The sequence below is a fragment of the Helobdella robusta genome (assembly GCF_000326865.2).
Source record: "Helobdella robusta unplaced genomic scaffold HELROscaffold_13, whole genome shotgun sequence".
In the NCBI taxonomy this organism is placed as follows: Eukaryota; Metazoa; Annelida; class Clitellata; order Rhynchobdellida; family Glossiphoniidae; genus Helobdella; species Helobdella robusta.
Window position 1 is genome coordinate 2396464 of NW_008703718.1, and position 21430 is coordinate 2417893.

The 21430-nt window shown below is 30.6% G+C and overlaps 2 protein-coding genes across 2 annotated transcripts; both read left to right on the forward strand.

The window, feature by feature from the left end:
• Nucleotides 1-9723: 9723 nt before the first annotated feature.
• HELRODRAFT_168391 (hypothetical protein) lies at nucleotides 9724-11860 on the forward strand (the record flags this gene model as incomplete). The annotated part of the gene is made up of 4 exons (XM_009014253.1): nucleotides 9724-9758; nucleotides 10314-10779; nucleotides 10929-11442; nucleotides 11769-11860. 4 exons carry the CDS (start codon nucleotides 9724-9726, stop codon nucleotides 11858-11860), a joined length of 1107 nt encoding a protein of 368 aa, XP_009012501.1.
• A 6082-nt stretch (nucleotides 11861-17942) lies between these two features.
• HELRODRAFT_168392 (hypothetical protein) lies at nucleotides 17943-20588 on the forward strand (the record flags this gene model as incomplete). The annotated part of the gene is made up of 4 exons (XM_009014254.1): nucleotides 17943-17945; nucleotides 18059-18225; nucleotides 19144-19405; nucleotides 20271-20588. 4 exons carry the CDS (start codon nucleotides 17943-17945, stop codon nucleotides 20586-20588), a joined length of 750 nt encoding a protein of 249 aa, XP_009012502.1.
• Nucleotides 20589-21430: the final 842 nt, after the last annotated feature.

The window sequence follows — 21430 nt, forward strand, 5'->3', positions numbered from 1 at the left end:
GTGTGTGAATTGTTTTTAGTGGTTTTATGCATTTTAGTTTTTACTGTAAAAATTTTTTCGAGGCGATGATATAAGAGCCTGTAATGGAGATGCTCCTATCTAATGGAAACATTATAACACAACATAATGCGTTTCACTTTTTTTTTCATTTCTAGCCCTTTTTTCTTCTCATATTGCATCACTGATGTTGAAAGATTGTGCGGTGCAAACATTTTGAAATTCAACGAGTCATGTTGAACTTAATAGCCCTTAATTTTCACCAACGCTCGACGTTAATTTTTCAAAAAAACTTTTTCACCTCCAACAATTTTTTTTAATATATTGAAATATAAACAGTAAATTTTGTTGATCTGATTTGGATTAACCATTAGTGAAAAAATTTTGCTTAACGGTTAATAAAAGTACATATTTATATCTACTAAAATTAGGATATGTTTTTATAATTTGTAAATTTATTCATAGGTTTTCAGTGCGTAATGACTAAAATATAATAACCATTAGATTCATTTCTGAAAACGCTGAAAATGCACTGGCAGAAACTGAGACCATTGAAACGGCTTCGAAAGCGTTGAAAGGAATATTGATTTTCATGAAGAAATATGACATTTTTTGTTCCTTTCAAAATTTTCGTCATGTACTTTCAAATTTTTGAACAATCCTTCAAAAAAATATTTCTAGAATTTTATTTTTTCTTGCTAGGAAATTATTTGGAACTGTTTCAAAAACAAAAAACTGGAAATATAACAAATAGTTTGTGTGCATGTTTATGTATATATATATATATATATATATGTGTGTGTGTGTGTATGTGTTTGTGTGTATGTTTGTATTCTTCTTTGTGTAATTTTCAAATTCTAACAACGACAAATGAATCCTACTTAGGTGCACATCAAATCCTTAACTGAAGTCCGCCATCTGTCGACGATGAGTCTTCCAGTATCGACGGCCATCATGCAGACATCCATCATCGAACCATCCAAGAACACTGGCCACCACTACAAACTCCTTCTCCTCGCCACAAATCAGGTTGGAGAAATCGTTTATGTTGATCTGTTGGTAGTGTTGGTGGTAAAGTTGTTGTTTATATTTTTTTATGTTTTCTGTTGTTTTTATCTTCAAAAGAGTTTGGTTTTTATTAATCTTTTTTTATGCTACAAAACAAGTGTGATTGTTGCTGCTGTTGGCAATTTCTTGGTTGATGCTGCCTTGCTTCGCTATAACGTTTAATCTGCGAGTCAACATTCATTTTGATGAGATGATGTTTTCGGTTATAATTTTGGCAAAGCAGTTTTTTCATCACGATTTTTTATATAATTTTTAATGTTGTTTAAATAAAAAATTTAGCAATGTAATTTGTCTAAAAATAAGTTCACCAAAAAATATTTGGTTTCTAGACCTAAAATATATTTTAAATATTTTGCAGAATGTATACTTTTTTTGGTCACAGTAATTTCCTATTAGACAAGCATGTTTTTATTTAAGGTTTAACATGCCAAGCTAATTAGAAACTCTAAATTCTGAAAACACTCATTTCACGCACACGAAAATGCAGATAAATGTCAAATATGTACCTACACACGCATAAATCAAACAAATTTGTTAAAAATAACCAAAAATAAACAAGATTTTTGTAAATAGAGTTTTAAATTTGAAAAAAAAGAAAATAAACAGAACTATTTGGCCATAAGAAATTGTTTGATGGTGCAAGCAGAATGTTGATCGATGTGATTAGCATTTCAATGATATCAATCAAACTTCAGTCTCAGATCGTCCTCATTTCATTTTTTTCATCTTTTTTTATGAACTTCAGAAAAAATTGTAAGGCAATGCTTTGAATATTACTTTTAACTGGTGTTAGATATTCAGTGTATTTAATTAACTTCTTGAAAATCTCAGCAACTTTCAAAAACTCTCTATTGTCGGAAAACTAATATCAAAAAAGTTATCTTCAATATCTACTTTTCATGATTTATTGTTCCATCAGCATATATGTATAATTTATGTTGACAGGATGTTAATGTAGTACGGATACGTTGGGAATGAGATTTTTTAATTTTCCCTCAGTCATCATTCATCGTGTTCAGTCTTTTCTTATACACAAAAATTTGTACTCAGCATTTGTTTTTCGAAGTCTAAATCAAATATATTTCGATGGTAATAAACATTCATTTTATTCAGTTATGCATATAAGTGGAGCTACACTGTGTTTGTTGTCAGTATTTTCAGGCTGCTCTGGAAAATAATGACTTGTGAAATATCTACCAATCTCAAAATATCTGACAAGGTACAAGCGTTAGAATGAATGGGAATTAATAAAAGGCTATGTGGTCGGAAGTAATCTTTTAAGCCGCCTGATCAATTCGCCACGTTTGTTCGCTGCAAAATGGCACTATGAGTAATGAAAATAATAATTATTTCATCAGCGTTGACGCATCTCTCATTAAAAAGACGTAATTAATAATAAAAATGCACGACTTGACAAGTTGATTGCATGTTCTTCATATGTAATTAATTTTGTCATTCGTCATTATTTTTTTATATATTCATCTTTCTATTCAGCGTCGGTTTTTTGGTTTATTCTTCAATCTATCAATTCATTCGTTTATCTGTCCGTCAATCCGTCCATTTGTCAATTGTCAATCATCGTTTCCATCTACTTGTGTTTTAATAGCATTTCATAATCTTTTGTGCTATATCCTAATAAAATTTTTCCATATCTGAATATTTATTCATTTAATCATATATCGATATTTCTTTTTTTATTTATCGCATCTATCTATATCCATACGTTCATTTATTTTTTTTCATCTTACGATCCATCTATTTATTTTTTTAACTTTTCCATCCATCCATCCATCCATCTATCAATCCATTCATCCATCCGTCCATCCATCCATCCATCCATCCATCCATCCATCCATCCATCCATCTATCAATCCATTCATCCATCCATCCGTCCATCCATCCATCCATCCATCCATCTATCAATCCATTCATCCATCCGTCCATCCATCCATCCATCCATCCATCTATCAATCCATTCATCCATCCGTCCATCCATCCATCCATCCATCCATCTATCAATCCATTCATCCATCCGTCCATCCGTCCATCCATCCATCCATCCATCCATCCATCTATCCGTCCATCCATCCATCCATCCATCCATCTATCAATCCATTCCTCCATCCGTCCATCCATCCATCCATCCAAACATTTATTTTCCATTCATCTTGATTATCGAACCCATTCCAAACGATGTGGATGTTTTTATTACTATTATTATTTTTCAGGTCTTTCAGTTGTTATCGTTTGTTGTTGTTGTTTTTGTTGTCGTTTTTGTTGTCGTTGTTGTGCCAACGAATTGATTGCTTATTTTTGCTGTTTAGTTGTTTCGATTTAGAAATGTTTACATTGAAATGGGTTTTTCGAGTTTGGTAATTTTGTTGAATAGATACAATATTTTTCTAAAATTCATAATAAATTAGATTTATAAAAAATAATACTTGTTTAGTTTTTGTGCAAAATTTTGCGTTATTTGGAAAAACTTCATTTTTTTCAAATTATTCCAGGTTTATTTATGAGAAAAAAATATGTAACCAATGGCAAGCTACTAATAAAATATGCATGTCTGTTTATATGAGTGTTTATCGTCTCGTTATAATAAACATCATTTCATTTATTGACATTATTTATACATTTAGCTATAAGTTAATTTTTAAAATGTGGCTTTGGTTGGCACTACGATCAGCGTCATGATTGCAAAATGACAAATAACAAGTTATTGCAGCTTTAGTATTCGTTATCATAAAAGCATCAACATCATTGTAAATTTACTGAAGTCGTTTATTTTATTTTTCTTCATCATCATCTTCCTACCGCCATGCATCATCATCTTCTCATCTTCGTCTTCCGGACAGCCAGCAATGAACATATCCATCCTTTCATTGCCCACCAATCCATCACGTGTTTACTAATCTTTTGCTAAATACACATGCACATTCACTCACATACACACACCCACACATTGTCACACACACACACATATATAAATAAACAAAGTTGTATCAAACCATTTGTTCAAACATAAATTCATAAACCTGCGTCTATAAAAAAAAAGTAAAAATTTACAACCCCCAAGACAAACAACATAATTGCATGAAATAAGTTATTATTCACGAGAATTTAGATGTATGAAATTGCACAAAACCTCGCAAAACCACCAACGCAAATTCCAACACCACGCATACACGCACGCACCAAAAACCACAGCAGCCAGCTACCAAAAAACAAACGGACAGACAAACAAACATACATAAAAACAAACAAACAAACGTGGTATCTGTATGCAACATTAAAATTGATTAGCTCGCATCACTTCACAAACTCCAACATAATACCCAATCATTGATGCGTAACTATTTCTAGCTTCATGCCCAGAGACACTCACCAACCCAACATTTACACATCCATGCACACATACACAAAAACAAACTTATACAAACATGCAAACCTACTCACAAATAAAGGCACACACTTACGTTTACTCAAGACCATACAACAGACACAGATGAGTGAGAAACATCGCATGAGTCTGCGTATGCCCACGCTGATGGTTGGATGATTGATCGCCCGAGATAAACTTTTTATTTCAAATCATTTTGAATCAAAACTATTACTACTGTTATCATTTCTATTATCACCATCAACATTTTAATCACTTTCATCATTCAAATTAACGATTGTTCCTATTGTTATCAAGGTTAAATTCATCATCTTCATCGCTCTAATAAATATTCAGTTCATTTTCATAAAATACCCATTAATTTTAGTGGCTTTTTTACGCCACAGGCACTATCATTATTGCTTGCCATCACCATTTTAACCTTTTTAAACATTACGGTTATAACAGACATTACCATTTTTATAAAATTCATCATTAACATTATCGTAAATCATCACCTTAATCACCGTCATGATTGTTTATCACCTCCTCTATCGCCAAAATCGTCACTGAGAACAACAAAATCATCAAACACAACCCAACCAAAAATATCGTCACCATCGCTATCCAAAAACATCATCATAATTATCTATCGTTATCATCAAAACCATATTTGCATCATCGTCATCCTCTTTATTATCACCGTCACAATCATCATTCATACTTTCGTCATCACCATCATCATCATCACCATCATCAGCAGCAGCAGCACCATGCCATCATTAATATTTTCATCATCACCACCATTACTCAAAATCTGCATCAATATTGTGCCACATATATCCGCAGTCTTGACGTCTTCGATTTCCGATTGCATCGCTGGTAGCGGCCACTCATTTGCTTATGCGATCCCGAGAGCCAACTCTCTTTTTCATTATACATTTCATGTCACTATACCCCTCCATTGTTATCTTCCATCGCTATTTTTTTCTTTCGTAGTTAAAAGTTAATGAAATTTTTCGAAATTATATTTTTAAATTTTCACGGAATGAGGTTTTATCATTTTATATCTATCGTGTTATATTTAGAGATAAAAAAAACTAACTTGAAAACAATTTTTTTTTAAACTGAAAAAATGTTTTATAGGTTTTTTAATTTAAAATGGTAATTATATTGTATTTTATTTAAATTATTGTTGTAGTTTTGTTTTTTCTTTAATAGTTTTTCGATTTTCAATTAATTCCTTTTGAAGTAATCAGAATTCTGCAACACATTACGGATAGATTTTCATTTGAGATTTTGACACAAGAACCATCAATCAGCGCCTAGGGAGGTCGTATAATTAATTAAAATTTGGCAATTATCATCTGATGAGGTGTGCTGGTTTTAAATTTAACGGAAAATAAGTAGTTTTTAAGTAATTATAAAATTCAACAATAAAATGTTTGTAAGTACGTTTCCATGGTTTTTCAATGCTAATCCACATTTTTGTTTCAACAATTTAAAATAATTTTTCTTTTCTATCTAAACTGCAGTGAGTTTGAAACATTAAAAAAAAACAATTAAAAGTTTATTTTTTCTTCTAACAAAAAACTTATAAAAATATACTCCCCAAATTAAAAAAATTTAAATACTAAGAATGGAACTTGAAATTGAATCATTTCAAACTGGAAATTTGAGTTTTAAATATTTTAACTTTTACGTTATGGCTTTTATATAAGCTAAAGGTTTTGAGTATTTCGTTACATATAAAATAATTTTTATGCTTCAAAGTTAACCAACTTTCAATAGATACGTAGGCATTTGGCAAAAGTGGTTACAATTTTTAGACTTCAAACTAACAATTTTTTGAAATATTCACTAAAATGGTGATTTTAATGTTTTCCAACTTCCACAGCAAAAACTTCAAACAATTTTTTTTACACAGGTAGAACTATCACAGTTTCTCAGATAATGTAAATAAAGATTGGCCATGTTACTGCTCATATGTTCTTCTCTGATAACATTAATTTGGGCATCATGCTATTTTATTTTGCATTCGAACTAGCTAGTGTAAGGTCAAACTTTAAAGTCCGAAAATGTAACGGCTAATCAAATAACTGCTTTTATGCTCTAAACTCACACAAAGCTTTTGAAGGATATTATTATTACTATTTATACTGCAAGTTATGTTATTATCATTATATATTGTTCTATATTATTTTAAAGTTAGTGTTTTCAATGAATAATTTTTTATATTTAAAACTATTTTGTTATTTCTATTGTTTAATGTTATTTATATATGCAGATGCAGCTTCAGTTGTTCATTGCAGCCGACGTTCCAATTTAAAATTTTCGCCTGAAACATAAAAAGACCTGAGGGATTGTGATATTTTGGAAGCAACCTTCAAAAGTGTGAAACTCATTTTAACCGCACCTTAATTGAGTTGTAAAGAATAAAGCAACATAATAAATGTTTGATACAATGTTGAATCAAAGTAATCGAATTATTTAGATTAATTAAATTAATAGGTACAGAAATTGTCTCTCACATTTAATACGTTCGAAACGTTTGATACATTCTGTAATCATAAAAAGAAATTTATTCGTATATATATATACACGCAAACATACGTACATACGCACATACACAACAACACATAAACACAGGCGTGCGTGCACTTGCATATAAGAATATTTGTATGTGACCTTGGAGATTTTAAATGATACTTTCCAAGAGTTATTTTTTCACTTAATTAAATTTCTCCATACAGATCCAGGAAATTTAGAAATTAAATTTTTTCTTAGACAATAATAAAGTAGCATTTTGCAGTTGTTTTTAACTTTATTTTTATGGAAAAACAAACGAAAACTGAAATCGAGAGTGAGTAAAAACATTAAACAAAGAATAAATATGGTGAGAAAATTAATTGGAAAAAATCGTGAAGATGCATTGAAATAAATAATTCATTGTCCGCTTGCAAATTAAGCGCGGGCAAGTTGCTTGCACGGTTTCGAATTAGTTGTAATTGTGTTTGCTCTTCTGTTAGATTGAAAAATTTATTTATTTTATAAATTGATTTATTATTTTGATTTTGAAAAATATTATATTATATATTTTACTAAATTAATACATTTGTAGTCTAATAAACTTTCAAAATGTTGTTCAAGGACACTGTTTTAATTCTATTAGATATGATTAAAAGTTATTTGCTGCTATAACTACTACACAATGTAGCATATTTCACTATTTTTTTCAATATTTTTTCAAAAGCCTAACTTGAAAACAATTTGACATTTAGTCGAGGCGTGAAGAAGTTTTGTCTTAAAACACTCAATACATACGTATGAAACAAATAACAATTGTACATTATTGTATAAATAACTACTTTTAATTGCTAGCCATCAATAATTCACACGTTCAAAATTTATTTATAATTTATAAATTTGCTAACAATACTTAACCGTAATTTAATATTACAAAATTAATGAACTAGCAAATATTTGTAATTTCAATCCTAATCTAACCAGGTAAGTTTGTTACAAGTGGACAACTGCACGTTACACACGACGTGTGAAGCCTGTTTGACGGCTGCTGATCCATTTTGTGGCTGGTGTAGTAAGAAGAGATTGTGAGTTGACGTTGTTGTTGGAGTTGTTGTTAGTGTTGTTGTTGTTGGCGTATATTTTGTTGGTTGTGTTGGCGCTGTTGTAAATGTTTTAATTTCAATTAATTAAATTTATTGTAAAATGCTTGAAACTTCATTTATTTTTACAAATTTTTTGTTGAAAAATTTAATTAGCCAAAAATGATGAATTAATTGTTTCATTTTTACCCGCTAAAATGAAAAAATACTTTTGTGTCAGTAAATAACAACATAATTGCAACTTAGCAATAAATAACCATTGGAGAATGAAATAAATAAGAAACATAAATGGTCTGTGACCAGAGAAATTTTGTGTTGTGAGCTGATAACAATAAACGCTAGTAATAATATTGTTTGTTGATACTGAACAACGACGACAATTATAAAAACAATAACATAAACATTATCAAAAACACTGGCATAATCAACAGCATTTATCACATTAACATAAACAACAACAATTGTATCATATCATATTAGCATAAACAACAACATCAGCATAACAAACAACAACATTTAAATTATATCATATTACCGTAAACAACAATATTGACATAAACAACAGCATTTATATCATATCAAATAAACAACAACAATTATGGTATCTCCATCTACATAAACAACAATAACATTAACGTTAAGCACAATAGAATTATTAACAATTATATTTCCAATGTAAAAATGTGTATATTATTTTATTATGAAAAACATTCTTATCGTTATTGGGAACAAAAACAATTATTGTCAAAAAATAATTCCATATCGGTATGTATTTTTCCATCCAAACATAAAAAATAATTTTATTGTCAACATCCAAACCTATTGAAAAATTATTAATCTATCAAAAAAAACGACTGGAAAAGTAATTAGTAGACTACTTCTACTACTCGTGTTTTACTATTAAAGTATCATTTTGAATAACGAGACAACAGTTTTTTTTGACAAAAGTTAATTGTTGCAAATTCCATTTAAATGATGATCATTAATTTAAGAAATTGAATTATAAAAGAGTTCATTCATTTTCAACGGGTATAATTAATGAATGAAGATATTTTGACAAACAACAATTGTGCATTGATACGGTTCAAAAAGTGTTTGCTCAAAACTTTACGCTCAAATATGGCTCCTATACACCAAACTGCATATTATAACATTAGAATGAACGTAGTTGCCACATTAGTAATATTGTTACTGCACTTCTAAAAATTGTATCTGGAATATTAATGGTAGTAGGAGTAAAAACACAAGTAGCAGCCGTAGTGTAACTACCAGCAATTGTGGTAGCAATAGTAGCATCACTTGTAGTATTAGCAGTATTTGCATTAATAAAGAGTAGTTGTAGTATTAAAAGATGTAGTATTATAAGAATAGTAGTAGAAGCAGTAGCCACAAAATTGTAATAGTAGTAGTAGTGGCAGTCGACGTGGAGATGTTAGGTCCAGATTAGAAACACGTGCATTGAATCAACTTCGGTGCCGTAAATTTCGACCGATTGCGATCGCTGACAACTTCAGCCTAAACGGACAACGTCGCATGTTTATAGGGTTGAAGCCAAAATGGTTTCATAACGTTACTCCAGGGTGGTTGGCTGCGGTGTGCCTGCGTATGTTTTGCAATAAAAATTGTTTAAGGAAACTCATTTATAAAACCAAAATGACAAGTTATTTGGATAACATTTTCTTGCAAAGGTTTGAAATAATGTCATTTATATTAAAATATGCATTAAAAAATTAATAATAAATGAGGGACAATTTTTATGATTGGTTATAAAAATTAACTATTGGTGATGACAAAGATGATGGTGATGATGAAACAATGGTGATGACGAAGATGACGACGATGGTGATAATTAATGATGATGATGTCGACAGTGCATATTCATAATGATGAGAACGACATTTATTTGGACATGACAACAAAAAAAATAACGAAAAAATAATTTTCGAGAAAACAGTTATAACATTAAACTGGTTTATTTAATAAAATAATAAAAAGTAGACCAGAAAATAGATCTTTGAATTTTCTAAACTGTCTTTTTTGACCTGTCACAAATTTTCATTTGCAAATCATGTTTAATACCTATTATCCTTTCCGGCGTTTTTTAAATATATTCAATTTTATTTTATTTTTCCTACTACTAATAATTATTAAAATTGAATATTGTAAATTGTTTCTCAAATTTGATAGAATGTGCGATATTTTATTGTAACTTCTACGAAAGGTGATGATGCTATTTGAAACAGGTGTACAAATGAATATGAATGTCTCATGGACGACCACAACAACAACAACAACAACAACAACAACAACAACAACAACAACAACAATAATAATAATAATAAAAACAAGCGCAACCAAGTTAACAAAAACCGCAAAAACTACAACGGCACCAGAGATCGAGATAATGCTGATAACGGTTACGACAGCATGCACAATCAGAAGTACAAACAACATCTTGCCAGATATGATGACGGGGTTTACGCTGATGACAATGATGACGATGGTGACGACGACGACTTTGATGGTGATGATGATGATGGAGATGATAACGCAGGTGATGGCTCTGATGTAGATGGACATAATGAGGAATGGTTTTCACACACGGATGACAAATGCGCCAAACTTGTCTCCTTCTTTCCTAAACACTTGCAAATGCAGAGTGCTACAGACGCTCCTGCCATGCGGGCCACTTCTCAAACTTCTACCAAGGTTTGCATTGGTTGAGTGTCACCGCTTTTAAAATATTTTTGCTACAGTGTTTTTAATTCTACCGTCAAAATGTTTAAATATTTTAATATTTCACTTTAATTGCTATTTATTTTTTGTTAATTAATTTTTAATTTTGTATTTCTTAACAGAAAATTGAGTTAGCGATTGAAAACCTGCCACTGAGCGAGTCCTACCTGTGCATGTTCAATCTCAGAAGTAGCAACTACAACAACGCCAGCAACTCCAACTTACACAACATCATCAACAACGTGGCAAACCTTGACAGAAAAAATGTCAAAATGAAAAATCAGAATGTCAATGCCCATATTAACAATGTTACGAAAAAAAATAACGGAGTTAAGATGAACAAAATCAGGAACAACATCGCTAAAAACAACACCAACAATAACAAAATCATTTACAACAACACCAGCAGTTTCGACGGAACCAACAAAACCTTTCAATCACAGGCAAGAATCGTTGTCAACAGCAGAACAAAAAATTTTAAAAATAACTCCACCAACCACAACAACAATAACCACAGCAACAATAGCAACAACAACAACAGCAGAAACATTAACGCGGGAAACAACAAAGGAAAACAGACCTTATTGCAGTGCAGTGTACCAATTTCTATGCTAAATAAAGCGAATGAAGAATCAAGTTAGTGCATTGTGTGCTATGCAGGGTCGTTAAATGCACACTTAAACGTAAACGCATGCAAATGCATCCAACATCACTTACATAAATTTACACAAATAGATAGAGGCATTCAATCAGACATAAACGCTGACGTTAACATGTGAATTTTGAATTTATGACGCCGTGAAACACGCTCAATGGCACAAAATTACGCGCTGCTAATCATAAAACTTTGTTTAACATATTTGAAATTGTTAAACAACATTTACAAAAACTTCATCACGAAATATAGCAAACAATATACAAAACAATGTTAAACAACAACATAAACTTTTGAAATGAATGAGTCGTAGTTCGCAAATTGAATGTGGCTGATGTGAAGAGAATTCTGCTGAAGCGAAAACAGTATAATCAGGTGGCTATCGATTCATCTCAATGAAGTTTCAGATTTTTATATTACAATGCAATGTGTGTGCAGTGCATGCATGAAATCAAGAGGGTTAGAAAGTTGTTGAATAAATTTCAATGCCTCATTATTATGTGACACAAAGAAGCCTATCTTGTCTATTCTTTATTCAACAATTTTCGAACATTCCATGCCCGAAGAATTAAGAATTTTAATTGGCCTTAAGCTATGGAATTGAAGATAACTAAACTAAATAAAAAATTGTGATATCAATTATTAATATAATAACTTAAAGAAGAGAGAGAGAGAAAGAACGAAGTAAAAACGACAGCAAAAGAGAGAAGGAAAAAAAAGCTGGGTTGCAATTTGGTTAGTATAATAATAGGATGTCTGATGTCAGATCGGATGAACAATTATCTCCTTTCATCTTCAGCCTGCACCGTCAAAGTCCTCTGAAGCATCTATTTTCCAGCTATTTTTCTGTTGTTTTCATTTTTCTGATTTGTATTGAATAATGAAATTATTTAATTTGATCAGTTAATAAATAGATCAATCAGTCAATCAATCAATTAATCAACAAGTCAATCAATTCTTTGATCTCACCCGTACATTTCAATTAATCAGCACTTGACAAATATTGACTTGGCATTCGACATATGTCGTCCTTATTCACTTTTACTACTATTACATAATAATAATTTTTCCTATCTACCTAAATTTTCTTTTGTTTTGCTTTACGTTCGCATTATATCTGCATGCTCTATTTTCCTTTTTCTTATACAAAATTGTATTTAAAAGTGAACTCGCATATAAGTGTGATGTATTACAGTGTTAAATATTTATTTGTATGTGGCCGCTGGAGACACCGGCATGGATGCTGACGGACGTGGAATTCTTTCTTTCCAACTCTGCCTATTGTTTTTCACTGTTTTCTCTTCTTTTTGCTTTTTCCATTTTAAATTTTCATTTTTGTTTTCCTTGCTTTTCTGTTTGCTTTTTTACTTTTTCTTACTTTTATACGACTCTATGTTTGCATCATGTAACTTTAGGTTTGTATCATGTAACTCTATGTTTGTATCATTTAACTTTACGTTTATATCATGTATCATGAAACTTTTTGTTTGTATCATATAATTTGAGGTTTGTATCATGAAACTTCATTTAGATACGATGTTACTTTATATTTAAATCATTTTGTTTGCCACCCTAGAATTTTATTTCCTTTTTATGAGCTAGCAAACGTTTCATTGTGTTGAGACATGCATGTTTGTCTAGTAATTGTACTTACAAAAGGTGTACTTTGTATGTTAGTGCATGTCTTCTAATGATAGATCTGCCCTGTTTGAACTTGTTTAACTCTGCACTTTGGCGTGGGTTTTGGCTTATGTGCGCTTACATGTACGTGTATGTGTACGTACATGTATGTGTGTATGTTTACATGCGTGTGTGTGTGTGTGTGTGTGCGTGTGTTTATACTTGGAAATGTATGTTTCTAGTATGTAACCGTATTAAATTTGTAGGTTGCTAATGGGTGCATTCGTGGTTTCTGTTTTTACTTGTGAGTGTTTGTGAGTTAGTTTTTGCGTATTTAAATGTATTTGTGGGTATTTTTGGAAATTTGTGTGTGTGCCAGAGTAGGGCGATTTGGAATGATGATTGATCATTCATGCAAACAACCTACATGCAGGCCTGTTGTTTCAAGTTTTGTTTTTAATTATATTAAATACAAAAAATATGTTCTTTTTATAATTTTTTTCAAAAAGTTTTGCTCATTTCGTGAGATTTTTTAAAATTTTTAATAATTTTTTGGTTTTTTAATTGTTTGTTGCATTAGGTTAATACTATTTTATTCTTTGTGATGCAGGAGAATGCGTGCGATGTGTTTTGCTTGTGTGATCTATTATGAATCAGTGCCTTTCAAAAGTCCATTGATCATTTTTTGCCCATTATTATTTTCGTGGAATTCTGTCGTATAACCAAATTTCCTTTCATGACTTTTTAATTTCATTTTTCAAGTAAAGAACAGATTGTTGCATTAAAAAATTTATTAGTACTGATCAATAATTTAGAAATTTTTTCTAATATTTTTTAAGAACATTCCCCAACTTGGTACATCGTGTACATGCATGGTACGTCGTGCAAACACCAGCATACTTAGTTGAACAACTTTGACACGAAGTTTCTCCTTCCACATTCTTGTCCCTAAAATTTTATAATTAATACAACCAAACGTCTAACTAAATTTGATTTAATAACCCAACTGCAACCAGAAATACTTCATTGCTTATTGGGCAGCCTGGCAAACGTATGTTGAGCTGCTCAAACGTTCTTCGTTACTTAAATAGCAGAGATGTACATCAATTACTATCATGATAATAAGCACAAGAAGTAGGATCGCACTTGAGTGTGGGACAAGTACGATTTGAACCAGGCCACCTCGCACTAACAACATTGTCGGACATGATACTTCTTTTTCAACCATAAAATTTAAGCAAAAATTTAATACAAACGCGCACAATCAAGCGTTTAGACATATTCACACAGAAAACATCCAAACATGAAGTCACACACACAATTACACACACTGAAACATAAGAACACATACTCATTGTGCACAATCATCGGCGTCCGAAGCGTACAAAAAATTGTTGTATAGTGCATAAAAGAAGTTGATTTATGAGAGTTGTTGGACTCAACATCTTGTTAGCCTTACATTCTCTCATCGCATATGCGTGTACTGTACCTGATTGTTTCTGTGCAGATGTGTACGTGTGTGTGTTATTATTTTTGCGTGTCTTTGTTCACATGAACGCATGTATGCATGTGTTTGTATGCTTATGTATGTGTGTGTATCATTATGTATGTGCGTATTCTTGTGTACGTGTATTTATTCTTATGTGTGTTTATGTATTTTCACCGGAGCGTTTTATATGTATGTATGTATGTGTCTATACAATCCTTGTTTTGTTACGGTTTACTGTTGACGAGACCGTTGGTGTGTTTCGATGGTTTTGATGGAGATGCTGCTGCTGATGATGATTTTGTTGTTGTTGTTGTTGTTGATGATGATGATGATAAGGGTGATGATGATGATAGTGATGATGAAGAAGTTAAGTCTGGTAAGCCAGAGTAAGCTTTGGTTGTTGTTGATGGCTGATGTTGTTTTTGTTGGTAAACGATATTGTTATTAGTGAAAGATGGTCTGGTTGTTGTGAGTTGTTAATGTTGTTGTTGTCCCTGTTGATGTTGGTTGTTGTTGTTGCTGATAATGATGTGGTTGTTGTTTGTCGTTTTGTTGTTAACGTTGTTGTTGTTGTTGACGTTGTTTTTCGTCATCTTTTTAAATTTTAATGTTAATGGCGCAATGTATTAGAGTTTGTTTTTTCACGTAATGCAGTTGTTGCTCTTAAAGAAGTGTATTTTATTCACAATGAAAATATGTTATCGTTTGTGATGGAATATCATCACTGATTCAATCTAAACATATCTGTTCATGAAATTATTACGCTATTACATTCCAAAGGTCGTTTTCAACAAAGAATAACAGAACAGGAAAACATTTGAAGAGTTTTAATACAAAAATTGTATTAAAACAAAACTTGTATGTTCATCGTTCAGAAATGTTTTACTTTTTATTATATGAGTTGAGTATTTTTTAATGCATATATACAGAAGATATGAATTATTCTATAGCAATGGTGAAACAATTAATTCAATGACAGATTGAATAAAAATCTAGTTTCTATTTTTAATTCTTTCTATTTGTTATTATTAATACGGTGAAAATGTTTTTTTAGAAAACATTAATTCCTAGCAAGTCGAAACAAACAAACAAATGTGTCAAAAAGGATCTAATTGAACACGTACTAAAAAAAGAAGAATACATAGGAATGATAAATTTTTTACATGACTAAAAAAAATTCAATTTACTTTTTTGCTTGTGTGGCTCGTTCAATTGTTTACAATCTGATGAACAGTTTCTAGAATAATTTTTTATAAAAAAAATTGAGAATAATTTTTTTGTGGGTTTTTATCAAAGTTCATCACGAAAATATAAATATTTATTTAGATGTAAGATAACTATTGATAGATAGGTAAGGCAGTCATTACAGTGTTCATTCAAGCCGAATAATTTAACCATACTTTTAAAAACGATTTAAACGTTTGAAATAAAATTTTTAAATACAAATATACATTTTCTTATAATTGAAATACTAATATTAAATATTTTTTATTTTACTTTTTTCTAAGAATTTTTAAAATTTTCTCATTAAATTTTTGTTATATGTCTCTGGAGTTGTATTTTGTCAGAGGTAGTACTAGCAACTTCATAAATATTTTCCATTACTGACCTTTTTTTTTGAAAAGTCATTTATTTAAACAAAATTCAAACCTATAAAACATTCCAACATTTAAAAATAAACGTTTCGTATACATTTAAATGTTTTTTAAACACACAAATTAAACACTAATTATGTTGATTAAAAACAAAAGATTCAAAATTCATTCTCCAAATATCTGTAGAACAAAAAATTTAGAAAAAAAAACACTTAACAACCAACTAAAAAAAATAATAAAACGCAAAACATAGACCACAAAATAAAAACAAACACGTTAAAAAAAGACAAAAAAAGAGAAAGAAAGAAAACAAACCTAACGACATTACTCAAATCACGTGATTGGATAACAACGGTGACGTCACCGGTAATAGAAAAAGATGGAAAGAATGAGGAAGAAATGTTGGAAGAGGATAGAGTGAGAGATTAAAAAGAAGATAAATGGATGATGAGAGGAAATGCGAGTTGGTCAAAAAAAAAATGAATTGTACGTAAGGATGACTGAGAAACAAGACGATGGTAAATAACTCGGAAAGAAAGTAAAAGATGAATGACTTTGTAAGATGAATAGATTGTAAAATAAATAATGAATGAATGAAGTATGTTGAAAAGGACAAATGAAAAAATAATCTGATAGAAAGAATGAGAAGAAAATGTTGATTGGTGGCAGGAGTGAAAAATGAAATGTTGTTTTAAACGAAGGATTTGCAAAGAAAAAAAGGGTTCAATGTTTGACATCACGCATTTTTTAAGTTTGCAACAATTTGAAGTGTCTGATGTTCACTCTGATTTCCTTTGATGATGGATTCAACAATTTTCAGATTCGTAAAGTTCAATTTTATTATTATCCTAATTATCGCTATTATTACTTTTATTATTTATTTTAGTTTCTAATACTTTTAATGATGTTAACAAAGTTGTTAACCTTAAAGTTGATCGAAGTTTTTGTTTGGCTTGATGATTTCCATTGATTTGTGATAAATGTTTCAAAAATTCAAAATTGATTACAAATAATAAAAATTCCTACCAAACTTGAACGATGAAATAGAAAAATTTACAATTTCAAATTTATTTTTTAGTTATTAACTTTTTAAATTAATTAAAATAACTATGACATTAAAAGTTAAATTTTGTCAAAAATAAAACTAAAGAAGTTATATCAGATAAATTATTTATTCATAACATTTTATTTTTGTTATAAGGCAATTCCTTAGCTATAAATTTTGTGATAAATTTGAAGTAACTCAGACGAATACAATTTTTTTACTTTAATTTATTTTAATTAAATAAATTTTATGACCGTGAGTAAACAATTGAATTAAAATTTTACTCCAGCCAAAGAAAATAAAATTAAATTTTTAGTTTTTTGAACAAAATAAGGCGAAAAAATTCAGTTTCATTATTTCAAGGAAGCGCAAACATAAAAAAAAATATTTTTTTCGGCTTTTATTGGCCATGTAATATTTTTTGTGGCGATGTTTGCTGTATTAATACATTGGATTTAATACTGTGATCGAACTCATATTTTTTTATATTTTTGTTATTAAAAATATTTCAGTCAAATTTATTTATTAATTTTCAAATTAATTCATAATACACATTTAAATTGATATATTAAATATATATAATGGTTACAAAATAATTAATTTACACAATATAAATATATAAAGGATAGGTATTGTATCAGTTGTGAGGTTTTGTCGGTTGGTTGTAGAAATACGCGTAAATGTTGGAAGGAGACCATATTATATACAATATTGTACAGTACTGTGTAAAATATGGTTTTCTTCCAGCATATATATATAGGTATATATACTGCCAAAACAACACCAACACATACACACTACAAACCATAATTGACCACCAACATGCAACACATCACACAACACCACAGCACTTCAAGCATTATTCAGTTTTAGTAAAAAGTTTTAAAAATGTTTCTCTCCATTTCCCATTAGTAAAAGATGATCACGTGACAGTTGACCTCTCTCTGGTGACCTATGACCTCTCTGACGTCATTAGAACCAACTTCACTCTTTTCGATTGTTCTCGATACAATACGTAAGTTTTGTTGCATATTTTATTTTCCAAACGAAATCTTCTGTACACATTTGTGCTGCAGTATTGCAAATATTTGAGCAGACCGGAAAAAAATTATTTAAAACTCAGAAAGAATAATTAGACACGCACAGCTGTCTATTGATTTTTTTATTGACCGTTGTAAAGAAAAATTTTTGCCAAACGCAATCAAGTTTTTTACAGAACGCAAAGCAGTTTATGATGAAGTACATCCGCACGGCGCTCGATGCTATCGCGAATAATGATCACGTAAAAATAAGTCGACCCGCTAACTGATAAAAAAAACGCAAAACAATCAAAAGCGAAAATAGATAGAATCTTTTGAAAATAGATGACAGCATCGCATCTCAATGAAAAAATGATGTTATCGTCAAAGAACACACTGAACATCGTACGACAATTAACATCTTCAGAAGTACATCTATTCGTCCTTCCTTCGCTTGTTCTTCGTATGTTCTTCGTATGTTCTTCGTTTGTTGTTCGTCTGTTGTTTGTCTGTTGTTTGTTTTTTGTTTGTCGTTCGCTGTGTCTTGAATGGTGGTTGTTGTGTTGTTGCAGCAGCTTAGTGTCGTCGACACGAGCTGAGGTGGTCCTCGTCGGTGAAATGCGACAACGCGGAATAAAATTGTCTGTTAAAAAGTTTTAACCATAAGTACATTCTTTTGTTTGGCGCATTCAGCTTTCAATTTTTTAAAATCACTAAAATTTTTGTTATTTACAACCAAAGATACATATTTTATACATATATTATTTTTTAAAAACTAAGTTGCCTAAATAGCATTCCAAGTTTTAAAAATCATATGCCATATTTTATATAAATTACTTACAGAATAAACAATAGGAATTTAGCATTAAGCAAATATTATACGATTGTATGATTTATGGTTGTTCAACCGAAAGTTGCTGGCAGTGCACGAGAAGTGTCTACGGATGCAAATGGTGTCTCAAAACAAGTGCCTGTATTGCTGATAACATTCGCAAACATCGTGATGGTGATGACGACAACGATGATGTCTACGATGGCGATTTTTATGGTGATGATGGTGACATCAGCAACGACTCTACAACCGGAGAAAGTGGTAAAAATGGAAAAATGGAAGAGGATGAAGGAGTCGATGATGATGAAGAATGCTCTGCAGATGCTCTTAAATATGGAATAAAAGTTGGTTCTATTTTCGTGTGTTTAATTAAAATTAAAAACATTTAAAATGTTTTTTTTGTTTTAGTATGATAAAAGTAGAAAACTATTTAAACAGCAGCAGCAATCGGAGAGAAGTAGAGAGCCCAGGACGAAATTCGAACGACTGTGCTTTAATTTATTAGCTGCAGCAGATGGTGCAATTAACCTCTGCAATGATGTAGCGACACAACTCATGTTCAATATGATTGAATTTCGCATGATTTATGCTGCTAGCGGAGCGTTCCGTTCGACTTGCAGGCTTGCGTTTCGTGTGCGTCACATGTGCTGTTGGATTAATTCTATTGCTGTTGTTTTCGTGTTGATGCTGTTGTTGTTTATGTTCAATGTAATATTTTTAAGTCATTGGGATTTTAGGATTAAATTGAATAATTTTTCAACAATTATTCTAGATATATTGATTTGATTAAATGAAACCAAAATTATCCATTCGTTTTTGGTGATTGAAGATGTCAAATCTGTACACATTAATAAAATTATAAATGAAAAAATTGACTTCTAAGATGATTGAATATGAGACTGGATTAAAAAAAACAAAAACAATACCGTTTAATAAAATTAATAAGAAGCCTCAATACGATTTCATGTCATGATGTTGCACTGAAAAAGAGAAATAAATTTATTGATATTTTTTTGAAGAAAAAGAAGTTCTTGAATTTTATAAATTTTCATTTATTGAATTTATTTCTTTGTTTCAATTAAATTTATTCACATCAAATCTAAATTTATCGTATCAATTTTAAATAAAAATTTCATAAATAAATTCAAAAGCAAAATTTATTAAATTTTTTTACGAATAAAATCAAATATTTTCGAAAATTTCCGACAGACAAAAAAACTGGAAAAAGAAAAAGCACTTCCTCTGTCGCGGTCAGCCATGCAATCTGTCAGATCTAAAAAGAGTTACAACTGCCCTGCGATACAGAACTTAACAAAAAATCCTCAACTAAACTGGCAACAACAACAACAACAAACGTCACGACTACTACCACCTCAAATACGACAACATCAGCAACCGTTGCAGCCACACGTAACACAAAACCATCAACCGAAGCAGTTGCAGCAGCAACCACATGCCGATGTTGTGGTAGCGTCCGGGGAAGAGGCCGTCATTGAGATGACACTCGTACATATCATGGTATTATAAATCTCTTTTTTTTTACGAAATGTTTTATAAAATGACCAAAAATATTTTTATGACAAATATATCATTGATCATTTAATAAAAAAAAATTATTAATCTTATAGATATGTTTATAAACTTGAATTTTGTTAGATTAGGCATGTATTGTGAAAATTGTAAAATTAAATAGCGTTCAATCACCAAATAACATATCTAAACAAAGCGTTCATTTTTCAAATTCATTAAAACTGCAACCAACAAATAAACAATAACAAATTACCGATACTTGAACATAAAACCCATCTCTATCCTACCAACCAAACATCCAAAAACTCATAAAAATTATCCAGTTTTTATCCTCTGCACCAATAAAATGGATTATAACTGAATATTGTTATCCATAAAATGGATTCTCTGGAATACCGCAAAGGATTAACTAGTGAACTCTAGGTTGGGAAAAGCACAGTTACTATTAGTTATGTACCGGCGACGATGTTATGTGTGAAATCTGTTCATCTGTTAGATGGAATGTTTGTAGTGTTATAAAAAGTTTTTAGGTAAAAATGATATGGGATGGTGAGATAACTTGTATTTATTCTAAATACGTTGCTCTCTTACTACCCAGCAAACTAACAAACAAACGTCAAAGATCAATCATCAATTTCGATCTAATGTCTCAAATAATATACATCAACTCGCTAGCAAATCTGCACTTGCTACTAGAAGATTTACCTTTGGCTCTCCATCTTTGTGGAGCAGTCCACTCCCACCCGCCAGACAACAACCGTCTCCTAAACTGTACAAAAAACATTCAAAGCATCGTTTGTTTCAGCAGGCATCTCTGGTTGTGACCTTCATTCATAGAT